This window comes from Porites lutea, chromosome 1 (genome assembly GCF_958299795.1).
Source record: "Porites lutea chromosome 1, jaPorLute2.1, whole genome shotgun sequence".
In the NCBI taxonomy this organism is placed as follows: Eukaryota; Metazoa; Cnidaria; class Anthozoa; order Scleractinia; family Poritidae; genus Porites; species Porites lutea.
The window spans coordinates 7,569,933-7,586,953 of NC_133201.1; the positions used below are offsets into that span (position 1 = coordinate 7,569,933).

General features: G+C 41.6%; 2 protein-coding genes across 2 annotated transcripts; both read left to right on the top strand.

The window, feature by feature from the left end:
* Positions 1 to 673: 673 nt before the first annotated feature.
* On the top strand, positions 674 to 10,207 carry LOC140943985 (uncharacterized). Its single transcript, XM_073393096.1, has 2 exons — positions 674 to 903; positions 5,154 to 10,207. Exon 2 carries the CDS (start codon positions 5,184 to 5,186, stop codon positions 9,303 to 9,305), a length of 4,122 nt encoding a protein of 1,373 aa, XP_073249197.1. The 5' UTR covers positions 674 to 903; positions 5,154 to 5,183; the 3' UTR covers positions 9,306 to 10,207.
* Positions 10,208 to 13,099: 2,892 nt separating this feature from the next.
* On the top strand, positions 13,100 to 13,951 carry LOC140940051 (serine/threonine-protein kinase mos-like). Its single transcript, XM_073388966.1, has one exon. It carries the CDS (start codon positions 13,100 to 13,102, stop codon positions 13,949 to 13,951), a length of 852 nt encoding a protein of 283 aa, XP_073245067.1.
* The last annotated feature ends 3,070 nt before the right edge of the window (positions 13,952 to 17,021 follow it).

Here is a 17,021-nt window from a genome sequence, read left to right on the forward strand (position 1 = left end):
GAATTGAACTTTTCCCTACCTACCGCTTAGTTTAATTGAGCGGAGTCACACCAGGAAAGAACCCATAACCACTTTATGGCATCCATTATAAAATCGCACAATTAAGTCGCCCAAATACAGAATTTTTATAATACTTATGTTTTATTAATCCAGAAGCCAGTATGTGAAAAATAGGAACCGGAAACGCTTTTGCGCCTTATTTTGCATGCGAAACAGAAATTAATGCGATTTAGGTAATTTAGAACAGAAATGATTCGACTTTAAAACATAATGATGTGATCTAGAGCCAAACAAGAGAAAAATAATGTGATCTGAGAAAAAAATCACCTTGCTTGAGCCTGTAAGATTGCGAAGATCATCAGTGATTTCGAATAAGACCAGCGGTCATGCTCAAATTTAGTGGCTATACATATCCTTCAAAGTACATTTCATTTACCAAGCGCAAAACGAAAATGGAGCGAGTAACAACCAATATTATGCCAACCAATTGGCTCCTCTGCTTTGTTTGGTATCTTGTATGATAGCTTTCCAAGTTTACTTGAAATAAAAAGCAATTACTTCCTTGTCGATCCACCTCAAATGGTCCATTATTCCAGCGTCCAGGTGAATTTTCTCAAGGTGTGTCCGGATTTCCGGTATGTCGTCGAAAAGACTGGAAACTAGCTGGAAGGCAAAGAAAGGCAAAAGTACTACAAGAGGTCTGTGCGGTTTTAAAATCCTCGTCGATAATGCCGCTAACCTTAAAGTGTCCATGAAGACGGTCATGTATATACTTAAAAAAATCTTTTAGTTCTTCCTCGGAAATTTCTTCGACATCGTAGACGTTCAATCGTTCGATTATCAAAATGGCTTCCCGATCGCTCGCGTGATGTCACCTATCCATTCACAGTGATCTATCACTTGGTAAGGCTAATGTTTCTGTTTCTTCTTTTTAAGATTTAAGAACTAATCAAGTTGTTTTATAACTTGTTAACATTCTGAACCACATGAGAATTCATCATTTCGAGAACCAGCAATTTACTGTTTGCTTACGATATATGAGACCTCAAGACTGAAAATATTTCTGCTCGTGCAGTGAGATGCAAGTGCGAGCAGCGCTTCTGGACTTCTAAACGCCACTGAGCGTTTATCATAAAGTGCTCGCCATAAACTGCTATAAATGATTTACTGTTGAATTCTTTTTGAACGCAAAATCAGTGTTTTAGGTTTTATGTTATTTTTATACAGCATCCAGCTGTTTGCATCCAGAGCATACCTTATAAAGCTCACTGCGCATAACCTGGTTGACAGACTTAATCACTTCGAGATTATAAGCTTCGGTGCAGATGTAGATTTTAGAATTACAGCTGGCCTACTTGTTTACGTCTTATTGAATCAGATAGACTATTGTTTTAATCCTTTCCCTATTAACTGTCATCACACACATACAGTGTAAATCAAGTGGAACAAAATATCCTAATAGTAGCCCTCTTCGGGAGGAAAATTGAGCAGTTGTGTGTCCGAATAACAAAGAGGCAGTAAACGATAGCATTGTAGAATGAACTGCCTCTTTTGTAAGCAGCATATTGTCCCCACAATGATTATGCATAATGCATCTGTCAATTCCAACTGTGCCCAACCCCCTACACCCCCCCCCCCCCCCTTCTCCCCCTTGGCTTACTACTGGGTATTTGCTGTTAGCAAATTTTCCACTGCCCATGGACTAGGCATTTGCCAACCCTGGGGCCACCCTTGAGCTTTTGACAAAACTTACGATAAAACGTGATCTGTTCGTTGCACCAACTAAAATCAAATTGCTGTAGATACAACTATAAGTGCTAATGGCATGGCATCTGAGGTGGGTATCAAATTCTTGAGATAATTTTCAGTGAAATTTTGATCAAGGGAAGGGAAAGTTAATTTGAATTAGTGGGGAATTCAAATTATCCAAGCTTAATTTACTGGTAACTGAGTAAAATCGACTGAAAAGTGGGGTGAAATCCAATGGAAATCAGACTTACTTGACTTGCTTGCTCGCCCACAACTAAATGTTTATTTTATAATCTGGAAAAATTTGCTACTTTCATACAGTATAGAAACACGAATTGTGGTGTTTTAACTTGGGCAAGATGACTTCTAGATGACTTGGCCGATATAAAGTCAGTCATGCATGCACCATGGGCACTGCAGTTCGTGTATCATTTAAGGAATCTATTACATCATGTGTTAGTCCCTGTTATGCTGCACAATTAACACATGGGAGGTTTTAAAACAAAGTCAAATGGAGAGGTGCAGTAGCTAATATTTTATTATTAAAGTAGTGATTAAAAAACGAGCAGGATTGTATAATCACATTTAAATACTGGCGAAGCCGCCAGTTTTTAAACCAGATAATACATGACTGCAAGTTTTTTTAACGCGTCAAAATCTCTGATATCGGGATTAACTCATTCTTGCAGTAATATTTAGATTTAGGGTTATTTTGGTGTAAAAAATTGGACGTAGCCATGTCTTTATCAGATATAAAGACACTCATTAAACATTAAGACGGAATCCATGAGGTAATTGAGTAATTTTAATTTAAAGCGTATTGTATTCTTTTTTACACTTTTCAAGGGCTAAAGTAGCCTGCGAAGCGCAGACGCATTTCCGGTCGTCGCTTCTCTCCCTCCGAAAAATATTTTTCGGAGGGAGAGAAGCGACGACTGGAAATGCGTCTTCGCTTCGCAGGCTAGGGCTAAAGATGTAATTAGTTATTTGTAATAACACCAAAGAAAATTTCTTATTGGAGCCCAAGAAAATAATCTTATGTATAAAACTTTACTTGTGTTTGTACAATTCCTATGAAGTTTGACATCAGTTTCCACTGGCTCTGATAAGAAATTGTCTTTGGTGTTATTACAGATAAGTTATTATATCTATAGCCCTTGAAAAATGTACAAAAGAATGTGATATGGCTTAATTTATTCTGGTACAAGGTTTTTGTCCAATGAAAACTAAAATTACTCAGTTAAATCCTAATGGATTCTATCTTAATTTTTTCTTTATGAATTATAAATGAGTTTTGAATTAGAGTTGACTCCCAATAACTCAAACCTTCAAGGGAAATCTAAAAAAGTTTGAGTTATCGGGAGTTTGAAGCAAATAACCGCAAGTAAGGAAATAAGCAAATGGATGGGGAGCAAAGGTAATATTATTAAGCGACAAAGTATTCAGGAATGGACACTGAATTTGAACTGAAGTGACAAAAAAGTGAAGACAAAGGATCTACTCAGTTGTTTTGAAATAAATTCAATGTTTCGAACTTCAACACACGGTTTTTTTCCCGACTTGTCACGCGCTTATAACATGGTTTGCGTTATCAGGGTAAATTGTCTAGAAATGAGCTGAGGGGAAACAAAAATTACTTTAAGTTGGCAGGAGGTTCTAGTTATCGAGGGTTTGAGTTACCGAGAGTAAAATTACAGTGAATGTAAGAAGGAAATCCAGGAGAATTCAACTTTGGTTCGAGTTAGCGCGAGGTTCGAGTTAGCGAGGGTTTGAGTTATTGGGAGTCAAGAGTACTATATAAAGGGATGATTTTTTATTTAAAGTTTTATGTTATAATTCTGTAACCTTTTTTATTTTATAATTACTGTATCACTTTTACCCCTAGAGCAATATTTATACATGTAAATGTATTTCACACTCATGGTCCTATTTCAAACTCATTCATGTGTTTATTGGTGAGACCAATCTTTGACTACACATTCAACTTGCACCATTTTGGAAACTTTTTTTTCAACATTCAAGTCCCAGGAGTGGACAAAATCAATTTTCTTCTTTTATTATCATAACCAAGAGAAGAGCTGATGGAAATGTGTAGTTCCAGAAAATATCCATAGTCCCCCCACAGAAGGAATTGGAAATTCCTGGGGGGTGGAGGGGGGGGTCTCAAAGGCCCAAAAATTTAAGTAAATGTTTGAACCTTGACTGGAATTTCCAGAGAGGTGGGGGGGGGGATCTAAGGAAAAATCTCTTCTGTGGGGGACGTATGGATAATTGTTGGAAGCACACAATTAACTTTATGATCACTTACTTTAATGGAAAATTCTTCAATTTTGAAACAAATTAGTCTCGGGGTACGTGGAAGTGGCTGCGAAATGGAGGTTGGCCGCTCAGTAGAGGTTGGTCATAAATTAGCGTAATCTTTAGCAGAAACGTCACTTTATTTTGAAATAAAACGCACAACGGGAAAAGCATTACTGGTCCTCAATCGGTCATCACCTATCTCGGACTGTATTTTCCCTTATCATATTCTTAAAATGAAGCCAAACTATGAGCATCAAGTGCTTGATGGCCGCTTAATAGAGGTGACATTTTTTAGTGACAACAAGGGATCAACTTTTTGTGGGATGGCCAAAAGGTGGCCACAGCTGCTTAACAGAGGTTTAATTTCCCATTTTTTTCTACAACTATTTCAGGACTTTGATTACTGGCTACTTTACCCTATAAGCCCAATATCTGCATACAAATTCTCCCAACTGATCTCTATACATTTCCTTACTAAATTAATTGGGAGAATTTGAAAAAATGATCAGAGTATTTTTCCTTTGGTGATCATTTTATCAATTCTCATAACCTATTCTCTTGAATATGTTTGATATTATTAGGAGAAAATTGATGTTTGTCACTCTTGGCACTTAACTTAGGTGGCTGCTTAATGGAGGTTCGACTGTATGTGGATTAAAGGGTTTGCAAATGAAACTCTTTAATTTTAAGTCACCCACTTATTCTTTGAGAATATTCTAGTTACTGTAAACTGCTCCAACAACCTCTCGATTTACTCTTTGTAGCTAAACTTGTAAGGTTCAGGTTACATTAACCACAGGGCACCCAACAGAGCATCTTATATCTGTAGGAGGTCCTCATGAACGCTGTTTAAGAGGAACTGTGCGGGAGGCCAAATTATTAATCCTTGTCCCTCTAAAATGTCGAATTAATTTAGAACCAGCCCTAAAAGAAATTCAACAGCAACAAATGTAATTCAAAACGTCTTTTTTCGATTCTACGAAGGAATGAATCAAAAACAAAACGCCTACAGAGTTTTAGGTTCTGTCGTAAAACACGTACAGATTGTCAATTAATTGGTTGAATTATGGTTCTCAACTCATTCCTTTTTCCCTTTTTTTAAGGCCCATGTGTGAAAAGCCAAGACCAAAGAAATGAGGACAGTTAAGTGTGTCTTAGTGGGTGATGAAAACGCCGACAAACGGGAGCTCTTCATGAAGTATGTGGAACTGATGAACGCTGAGGTTGAACCAGCCACAGACGAAATCGCATCTAGCGCCTGCGCAGATCCGCTACACGAGGAAATAAACGAGACTCTCCGAAATGGGGAAGTCAGTCAGGACCAAGATTTACAGAAAACCGTTGAGAGAGTTGAAAGCACTCACACTCATCCGAATTTCAGGGTTATTCACTGTGATGCGGAGAAGGGTAGCGTGTCAAGCATAGACTCTAACCAGGACTCTTTAGAGGAGTGGTCTGGCACTGTTACTGTTAACGGGAAGTATTTCTTTCTGGAAGTGTTTGACGCGCGGTGCAACGAAGCCTTCGACAACATCAGACCCGACGTTTATGCCGACACGGACATTTTCCTGGTTTGTTTTTCGGTTGTTCGCGCAACGTCCTGGGACAATGTCTTGAGTAAGTGGATACCGGAAATCCAGGAGTTCTGCCCAATTACTCCGTTTATTTTAGTTGGAACGCACACGGAATGGCGTGAGCTCTGGGATGAGAAAGATCCTTCGAGGAAACCGGTTTATTCAGTTACAGGAACCGGTTATGCCCAGCAAATTGGCGCCGTCAGGTACTTGGAGTTTTCGACTTGTGACAATGAGGTGCGACAGATATTTGACGCGGCTATTCTTGTGAGCGTCATGGACCGCATGGAACTCTCTACGTTCAGCCCGGATTTCGACAAAGAGGGATCAACTCTGCTCCATCGCGCTGCCAGACGAAATCACATCCCTTCGCTGGAAGCCCTTGTCGATTCCATTGACGTGACGGCTAAAGACAAAGAGTTCAATACCGCTTTAGATGCTGCTCTAAAAGGGAACAACTTGCAAGCGGTGCGCTTTCTCCTGGAAAGCGGATGCGAAATGCCTACCCCACCCGAACCGTGGAAGAAAGTCTGTGAGTTTTGGGTCAACGATAGCGAGGATTCAGATCGTGTTGTAAATAGTGACATTACTGAATTTACGCGACAGTTGACCTTCTTTTACACTTCTGCTTCGCCACGCCCGCTTGCTAGAATTCTTCTGATTGGTCAGAACGGGACCGATGTTGCCAAGTTTGTGAACGAGACCGTGCCTATGTTGCCAGTGCGATCGCTTACCATTGTTAACACTGAGGGACTTGCGCTCTTTGATTTCTCACACGTCCAACACTGCTTGGAGTCTTTAACCATCACCAATTGTGATTTCGGCGGCATTGAGTTACCCGGGACAATTTATTCGATAACGAGCCTGCTGAGTTTGTGTGTCGTTAAGTGCGGCCTGTCGCGTTTGTCTGAACGTCTGGGCGATTTGAAAAGCTTGCATCGTTTGCGTCTTAGTGGAAACAAGATTAAGAAACTTCCCGATACGATTTCCAGGTTGCAGAAATTGAGGCATGCGCACTGTGATCGAAACGCGTTGGACAATTTACCCGACACTCTCGGCTGCCTGGGCTCGCTCGAGACCCTGAATATAAGCCACAACAAATTAGAGAAGTTGTCCCCTTCGCTGGGTCTATTGAGCAAGCTGCAAAATCTCTGGTTCACGCGAAATCGACTGAAGTTTCCTCCCACTCACATTCTCAATAAGGGAACTGAAAGCATTTTAGAGTTTCTTAGCGATTTCTTAGATGATCCTGTTTCCAATAGCCAGATCAAAATGGTGGTCGTGGGAGAAAGCAGTGTTGGTAAAACTGCTGTTATAAAGGCTCTTCGCCACAATAGGGACTGGCGAATCGGCGGTGTTGGTGAACTCGACAGAACGGAAGGGGTGGAAATCTCGTCTATTGACCTGATGCTTCTGAAGCTGAAAGTTTTTGATTTAGCTGGAGACGAAGCGCTGTTCAGTTCGCATCAGCTCTTCTTGTCAGAGAACACTCTCTATCAAGTTGTTTTCGACATGAGCGCGTTCACAGTGAGCAAGACGTCGTTGTCGATTTATCAGCTTGGAAGAGTAGAACTTTGGCTGCAAGTAATTTACTCCAGAGCTCCAAATTCACACGTTGTTCTCATAGGTACGCACGCTGACCACCCAAATCTCACAGATGAAATCCGTGGGCGCATCCGTGAAGACATCGAGACGCTCCTGAGTAAGTATCGTCGAGAACACAAACGCCAGTTCGAAGGAGAAGCAGTGCCTCAGTGCGGCCTTTGTGAGGGTACCCTAGTTTGTGAGGGCTTTGGTGGCTCAACGTTTTACGTCCAGGAGAAAGAACTTCCTCGTGCTTCTGCTGTCGCTCCAGAACCCTGCGTTCCACACGTTGTGGGTTACTACGAGGTGAGCTGCCAGGCCCAGTTTCCAAAGAATTTCCTGAGTTCCAAGAATGGAAGCCTGCAGAAACTCAAGGTGGGAGTGGGTTCCAGTGCGCATGTTCTCCTCAACACCAAGGTCAGTTCACGAATCCCGCAAAAATGCCTTTACGTCAGGGATCGCATCCAGGAGATGTGCAACGCGGACAGCGAACTTAAGAAATGGCCGCTGCTGACATATGAGCGTCTACGCGAGATCGCTCACGGCTGTGGAGTCAATCAAGACTTCAAGCTCAAGGCTCTCATGACCTACTTTCACTCTCAAGGAGAGATTCTATGGTACGAAGACATGCCCGGTATCGGTGACGTAATCTTCGTCGATCCTTCGTGGCTGTCGAAACAGATGTGTCTCCTCGTCAGGTCGCACGCGGGTGCGAGCTCGGGTTTGGACGGAATACTTCGGATTGACAACCTGGCCAAGACGTGGCCTGGAGTACCCGAAGGGCAACGTTTTTCCATGCTGACCTTGTTCAGGAATCTAGGATTATGTGTCCCCCTGTCGGAAACCGAAGACCTTGTTCCCTTTCAGTTGCCTATTGGTCGTCCAGACAAGGACTTGTGGCCCCCACAACCGTCGGAAGACGATCGGCAGATAAGCTCGGAATTTCACTTCGGCTTTCTTCCACCGACGTTCTTCAGTGACCTTACAGTAGCTATCAACAGACGAAGCCTGCCGAACAGCATGGAGATAGAGCCGACCTTCTACCGCTTCCACATGGTGTTTGCCACCACATACTTAGCCAGCATGGGGTGTTCTCTCCACTGCAAAGAGATGACCACTCACCCTTTAGCAGAGAACAATGTCGTGCATAGGGTCAGTATCGAAGCTGTCCCATTTGAACACAAGCTGAAGGTAATAATTCGGGGATCCGTCCCTTGCTGTGTTCTACCAGACATAAGAGCTGCAATCAAGATGGTTGTGGACACACGCTATCCTGGAACACGCTACATAAGGCGGATAATTTGCCCCGTGTGTGAACGCTCCGGGTTTCAGAGCCCTGCTCTTCTAAGCAACTTCTTTAGTGAGGGTGAGAATTTCTGCTCTTGGGGTCACCCCCTTGGAAGAGAGGCGGCTATTTTAGCTGGTGATCCTCCTGCTGTTCGTCTTGCTCCAAAGCTCCCGCCTAAAACAAAAGGAGAGGTGAGACTGGGGGTGTTTTTCGACGAGGCTGGAGGAGTACTTGAAGACCGCTACTGCCCTAGACTTCTTGCTGTGTTTCCAATCGGCTTTCAAAGCGCACCGTTCAAAAACCGCCTTCTTGTGAACTCGCCGCTACGAGACGGTTACGCAGTGCACTTTCTTTGCGAATGTCCCGGATACTGGCACTTAACAGGAGGCCCAGGTTTCCGCATTCCCAACATCCAAGAATTTCTGGAGGTCTTCGGTGGCCGTGCGTGCAAGCTCTTAAAATTGGCTTTCATGCTACGAGAGAAGGACCCCGGAAGTGAGCCTGAGACGTCACGCGTCCCTGTCAAAATCGTGTTGGGTGACATTCCGAAATTTCGCGACATCCTGATAACGGACATACAGTATCTTCTAGAACATTACTTCGTGGAGTTCCCTGACCTAAGGAAGACCTGCACCAGTTTCCTGCAAGACGACTTAAAATATCTGCAGAGCTACGAAGCGCTAAGCCGAGGCAAGATGTGCAAATTGCTGGAAATTTCGCCGGATTGGTGGAGGGTCGGCCCGCTCGTCTGTACTTACAACAAGCGAACGAGGGAACATCTTTGGCTGTGCGAAAAACATGCGGTGTGAAGAGGAATAGAAACTCTTGCCCTTATGAATTCAAGTTTTGTAAGTTTAACCGTTGAAGAAATCAAAGCTGAAGGCAAGAGCAGTTGTCAGAGGAACACGACACTTGAGTAAGGAAACTCATATCAGTTCTCACACCCGGGCTGGGTAGAAAACAAAGATTTTCGACCTCCCTAAATCCGTGTAGAGAAAGGTTGCGTTGTCGGAGATTTGTATGAAAGACTCTCACAATGGATATTTGACAAAATACTTGTCCCTGGGGGTGAGTACTCCCTATAATGGCCTATACGGGGAGGCTCCGCCCGAAAGGGGTACCTTTTACAGGCTTCAGAGACGGGAGGGTTTCTGCGAAGTTAAAGTATATGAAAGGGTCGGAAAAATCTGTCATTTTGGTCTGTAAAATGACCTATAATGGCTAAAAAAGGATCTTGTGGCGTTGAAAAAGTTGAGAAAAATATTCTAGTTTTGTTATTTAGTCATATTTTAAAGAAAGCGCACTTACAGCAGTTAAAAGGGATGCAAAGTTCTAAACTAGGTATGAGGGGTGAGGAGCGGGACCTCGGGGCGGAGCCTCCCCATACCCCATATATAACTTTGTTGAGTACACCCCCCGAGGCACTTGTTTGAATAGTAACAGAAAGATGAAGTAATCGACTTATTAACATTGTGTGTATGCATAAACAGAAGATTTGCCCACTTGAACTGGCTAATTCCCACTGAAATTGGTAGAGAAGCTTGCTCAGCGTAAGAAAATTTTGCGTACCAGTTGGTGATAGGTCAGTTACAGTGGGTAAATTCCGGGTGTACACAAAGTATTTAAGTCCCACACTGAATAGTTACCTTTCTGTTGGCCTATTTCAGGGGTTCAAAGGTTAAGGCGTGTTTGATTGAACTTGTTCCGGAATAAGAATTGGAACTAATCAACCTAAAAATCACTCATTGTGGCGTTCATTGTTTTGCAGAAAGAAATCTGCTTGAATCAAAATATCTAAATTAAATGGTCCAAATATCACGATACAAGAGATTTTCAGCAAAACTTTGGTATATTCTTATTTCGGAATGCAACCAATCGAACGCACCATTAAATAGTTTAAAATGGACTACAGTCAACTCCCTTTACAGCGGATACTACAGGGACCTCGAGTTAGTGTCCTCATTAGCAAGAGTCCGTAATAGCGGGAGTTTATTTCAGTCAAACGTCTGTAATTTGTTCTTACCCGGGATTTAGCTACCGTCCGTTTTATCGGGGTGTCAGTAATAGTGGGGTGTCTGCAAGGCGAGAATTGACTGTATAACATTCTCGTCCCCAGAGCTACTCGGGTTAATTTTTAACAAACGACCTCGTGACCAAACAAAAGGAGGGGGCTCTGATAACGAGAATACATGTGAGAGTGAAAACAAAAAGGAAAATCAGAATTTCTCACCGTTTTTTGTTTTTGTTTGTTAGTTTTCTTTCTCTTCTCCCCCCTCTTACAGTCCAACATTAGTTACTTTTCTCTAGATCACTTTTTTCATGCAGTTGTAATTTGTAATGTGGGGGTATGGATGACTTGCTGGACGCGAGATTCAATCTTAAACCGTTCGTGTCTTTTTAGCATATTTGCACTGTTAGAATGGCCGCAGACATAATTTTGGGGCTTTTTCCTTGACGTTTATTTAAAGGAATCACTGCTTTAATTGAATATTTTTGAAACGCCCTTGTCAGGTAGCGTTTTGTTTCCAAATATGAAATATCATGTACCTGTACTTAATTGAAATTTTCTTGGTAATATATAGTTTAGAGCTAGATTTGCAAATTATATTTGTACAGGTGACCCGAAAGTATTTTTTGCAGGAAGTTGTAATTGTTCTCATCAAACGATCAAAAGTCTTTACAGTCGAAACATGTAGGGTTCGACACTAGCAGGAACGGATCAATAGCTTGAGTCAGGGGGAGATACTTTCTTACCGGGGGGGAAGCTCTCGACCCCCTGTGACTCTGTTTCGGGCCAATATAGATACACAGGTGACCCGAAAGTATTTTAGCAGGAAGTTGTAATTGTTCTCATCAAACTATCAAAAGTCTTTACAGTCGAACCATAAAGCGAACCATGTAGGGTTCGACTCTAGCAGGAACCGTCAATAGCTTGAGTCAGGGGAAGATACTTTCTTACCGGGGAAAAGCTTTCGACCCCGTGTGGCTCTGTTTTTGGCCAATATAGATTGGTTAGAGGCGGAGCCCTCTTACCCTGGGTGCCAGAGGTTTTTCTGGCGTGCGGCGAGAATTTTCGGTGTTGGCCGAAGGCCGACAAATCTTCGGCCGTAAGCCGAAGCCGCGAGAAAAACTTTTCGCGCGGGTCACCATAAAGACTTGACAGAAAGCGGAAACCGCGCTAGAAAAGTCTCTGACACCCAGGGTAGAGCCCACTTCCCTTTATCCCGCTCCAATGTTATTAAAAACGTCTATATCTTTAGGTAATGTGTTTTTAAAGGTTGAGACCTAGAGAATTGCCCGCGTATTAAACAGCGATGTTACCCTACTGCAGAAACTTAAGACAGTTTTATTTTGGTCAAGGAGAACAATAAACAAATGTGATAAATGATACAGTTTTTCAAGTGCTGTTTCCAGTTACTTTTACTTTTAAGACACTAAACTTGTTGTAAGTTTATCCCGGGTAACAGTTTTTTTTCCTCGCGTGCGACGGGATGCATCGGCGTCGGGCACAGGCCAACAAATCCTTGGCCGAAGACCTAAGCCACGAGAAGACTCGACCGAAACCGAAAACCGCGTATGAAGTGACTCTTGCAAGTAGGGTGTCGCAAACTTAGGGTTGCGACGATATATTTTTTCCTTCAGAGTGCGTCTTGATCAGTTTTAGTTTCAAGGGAAAATTTAGTTTTGCAGTCGTAAAATTTCTATGGTTGAGGCGGTTGTATACTCTCTGTGCAAAGTTACACTTTTGCGGTTCATTATCGCAAAGCTATATTTTTTTCCGTGAAAGAACGTCAAAAAAAAAAAAAAAAAATCGCGAACGCACGATCAAGTATCTCGTTAAACCACCTGATGATGGACCAATCATATTTCAAGGTAATTACAAACGCGAGTGAGACCTTCGGCGCGCGAGACCCTCACCCTAGAGTAAGGATGGCGCAGTTGGTTAGTGCGCGCGCTGCCTTCAGTGCGCGAGTTTTCGAATTCAATCCCCTTGGGAGACATCACATCCTTAATTGTTTCAACTCCTCTCTTTTCTGTGTAGTTTTATAGCTTTAAATACCCTTGAAAGCGGAGCATTGATGGAGTCAGGAGTGGGTGGTAAAATGAGCGCACCTTCGAACTCAAGTTGTTAGCTGAATTACTATCACGAGTTTTCGACTCAAGAGATATGGTTGTTTTACCTTTTTTACATTTCTCTTCTCGATCACGCCCTTGGCAAAACGTGAGCGAACAAACCGGCGAGGCTTAGATTTAACCGACCATTGAGCACAAAGGTTTTGATATTTATAGTATACTGCCATAAATTGAATTCAAGCTATTTCTAAGATTAAGAGACGCATGTAGGCGTGGCTTGCATGAGAATTATAGCATTGCAACCCTCTTTTTAAAATAGTGTCGATTTAGTTGTTTCACACTTTTGTTACTAGGACGCAAATTCCCTTGGCGCACGCTGGAGCGTTAAAATAAAACCCATATTGCATTATTGCATGAGCATAAGCAGTTAAAAATGCTATATAGTTGTTTGACCCGGGAATTTTGGAAGCTTAGAACAACGCAAGTGAAAGCTAGCTTGTTTCAAGTACATACATATAAAGAAGTGAAAATGAGAATGCTTGCTCAAGAATCAGTTGAATTAATACCCAGAGTCGATATCAACGACGTTAAAGTCATTCGCCTTTTAGGTTCAGGTGGATTCGGGTCCGTTTTTGAAGCGATTCACAACAACTGCAAAGTCGCTCTGAAGAAATTTCATACCAACACTCGCAACAAGAAGGCTGCGATGCAGAGCTTTGAAGCAGAAATGCACAACGAGGTTTTGTCTCTAAAACACCCGAATATCGTCAAAGTTTTAGCTGCGAACGTTGCGTCAAGTCTGGAAGACCAACCATGTATAATTATGGAGTTTGTCAGCACCAGAAATCTGCAGCACGTTATTGACGATGTTGAGGAAAAGATCGATTTCAAACGGCGCGTAAAATTTGCATACGAGGTGGCCACCGCTTTGGAATATGTGCACGAGAATAACATCGCACACCTCGACCTCAAACCGGCTAATGTGCTTGTAACGCAAGAAGGAAACTGCAAACTCGCAGACTTTGGTTGCTGCCAGATAATCCAAGAACGACCGAACACGCCGTCCAGATCATACCTCACCGGCACATTTGCGTACAGAGCCCCGGAACTTCTGAAAGGAGAAAGCCCAACATTCAAAGCAGATGTGTTCTCTTTTGGAATATGTCTGTGGCAGTTTTGGACACGGGAGATTCCCTACAAATTACAAAATCATCAAATTGTCATTTTCCGTGTAGTAGCCTGTAATCTACGACCCGAGATCCCCGAAGGAAATGACGTGGATAACCGGTATAGGGAACTGATGACGTCATCGTGGTCTGGAAATCCCGAAGATCGTCCAACAATGGCGGAGGTTGTAAATTTGCTTAAAGGGCTGGCTTGATGACTTGATTAAGACTCTAATAATTTGCGACTAAATAATAATTTTATCCTTACAAATTTATCCAATGTCCGAGTGCGGGTGGTGGAAATAAGGGGCAGGTCCTCTACGATTTCTCCGCCTGCTCCCTCAGTACCCTATCACTAATTCATACAATCCATACACACGCAAATCCCATAGTTATATAAAGGAAACGTATCTGCGATAAGTGTTCTATATTTACATCGTCCAAATAGTAAAGATTATTTATTTCATAAATTTAAAGATTATTGAAGATATATTTTATTGCATAGAACAGAGAATCTATTTATCTTTATGCTTAATATTTAATTAATTCTTTCAAATTACTTTATTTTATGATTGATAGTTATAGAACTTATAGATGTATCAATTATTTAAATGCTATTATATACCCCTGGAAAAGAATATATCATAGTTATATAAATTAATGTTATCGGTTATTTGCCGAATAATGATGTTTTATGAGACAGATATCCTTGAGATCAAGTGTGATTTTTTTTTTATGTTATCGTCCAAGTTGTCAAAAAAGACTTACGATGGCCCTGGTTGCTATTTATCAGCAAAAGGAAAATGCCAGAATAAAAAACCCTTGGTCTTCATGTGTGCTGCTTTTGATGTTAGGTTTAACACCATGGGGATGCACCCGCCCCCCCCCCCCCCCCTCCCCCAATATAGGGCTCGAGGAGATGAGGTTGGAATTTCACGAGTTGAAGTATAAAAAAGAATAGAGGATCGAGGACTATCAATCAAAACGCTTCATAGGTTACCTTAGATACCAAGTTTCATGAAGGGATACATTTTTGATCACCCCGGGCAAAACTTTGCACCCCTACCCTGTTTTTTGGGGTGGGGAGGGGGGTAGAGTAAGAGTGAATGGGAAAGTTATTTATCCCTAATTGAGCCATTTATTGAAACTTCCTTGTTGGTCGGGGGTGAGCATTCTCCTTCTCCCTCCCTGATCAATGTTGCTAGATCGATCCCTTCATCCACCCAGTCTTGATCCATACCACTTATATGGCTGTATGTACTTACCGTTCGTGCCTAGCTCGTTAACTCGCTTGCGCGCGCACAAACCAAATTTGTGGACCTTTAGTCGGCAGTAACCCTTGGTAAAGGCGGAAAAAGATTAATCTTGGATCTTGTCATGTCCCATTTTTTAGTCGTTGAAGAAGCATTTGTGTTTTTAGCGTTCAAACGAACGGGTGTACACTCTTCAAAATACACAAAAGGCTACTTAGACTAGTCAATCGCCAAAGTCCAACAGCTTTCACCTTCTGAAAATACTATTTGAACCTATTACTTGCAGCTTGTCAAACCGGATATCAGAAATATTGTCTAAAATTATTATGATCGCTGGGGCAGTATGAAAAAAAGTAATGAAAACAAAAGCGAAAAAGTGAATCATCATGGAGAAAACTCTCAGAGAGTAACAAATTGCGAGCTGAAATTGGAAAGCAAATTATGCGAATTTTGTTTTGCACGATCCGTTGTTCATTTCGTTCAGGGAAACTATTCAAATTTTAATACTGAAAGCAACAACAAAAGAAATGTGCAATGCGCATGAGATCGTAGCTGGAACTCCGTCAGCTTTCATCTCTATGTAGCAGGAGAGGTCTACCGGCATTTGACAATTTTCTGGTGAATAATATCAACTGTTTCACTCACGTTTCAAACGCGCGTGGATTTTACGGTTGTAAGTCGACCTAAGTCAGACAAGAATCTTTTTTAATGTTATTTTTAAATTGTGAGTAAATAAGGCCTGTTTCAAACGTACGCGTCGTGCTACTGCCGTGCTAAGCTGGCTCGACCTCAGCTCGACACTGGCACGTCTTGGTTTCAGACGTCGAATTTAATTCAGTCGAATAGAACGGCTGTTGCTGAAAACAAAACACAAAATATAGAAACGGTTTAGCAAACATTAAAACTGTATTCTAATTTATTTATCAGGGGCACCCAACGAGAATAAAGTTCAAAACCACGTAAACATAGCATTGTTAAACGTATTTTAATATTTAAACGGTAGATATAGGCCTGTTTTTATCCCCTAAAAATTTTTCATCTGTTCGGATTTCCTAGCTGAAAGTCTAGTGATCCGAAAATTTTAGGGATCAAAAGTTACCTTTTCGAAAATTTCAGCCAGAAAAAAGGCTCCCGAAAATTCTAGGTGACCTTTTAAGGGTAAAAATCCGTTAAAAATGGGCAATTATACCATTTTTTAGATGTTCGAAAATCCTAGGGGAGGCAGGCAAGCAAGAAATTTTACAACAAATGTTCCGAAAATTCTAGATCTCAAATGGTCTTCCGAACAGATATTTTCCGAAAATTGTCGTTGGGTGCCCCTGATTTATAATGTACTATGAATTGAGTTCGACACGGCGCTTGCTGTGCTACACGACAGTAGCACGATGTGGTTTCAAACGTCGCGCTACTGCCGTGCTAAAGTCGAATTTAATTCGATCAATTGAGTTCGTCACGGCAGTAGCACGACGTTTGAAACCGGCCTAAAACGCTTACGTGTCACATTTCAATGACTCTAGCTGACTGCGTTGCTAAGCATTGTATGCTAGGTCCAATTATCCACTATTTCTTGAATACAGATGAGAGTCATTGTCCTTCGAGGTTTATTCATCAAATGTAGGCCTCTGCTTTGTGTTTTGTAATAAAAAGTGATAACTTGAAAATTCAGGAATTTTTCAGGCGAGCTTCTTCTCTTGGTAACCCCTAAACCGTCCTGAACTACAAAATGCATGTCCTTGTAATTGTCCTTGTTTTTTTTTTCTTTTTAAGAAGTTAAAAAGGTGCTGATTTAAAATTTGGGGTAGCTTTTTATAACTAAGACCTTTTTGCGAAGTTTCAAGGAAATTTTTAAACGTTCATTATTAATTTTTCGTCAATAGTTAAAAACAATTTATAAAAAATAAATTAAGAGAAGCAAAATTCAGAAATGTGATCTTTCTCTAAGTTACTCTTGCCGTGGTGGTATATCTCTACGTAGAGTCTTGAACTGCTGTAGGTCTGTTTGATGTAACCCTGCCAAAGTAATTATTTTAGG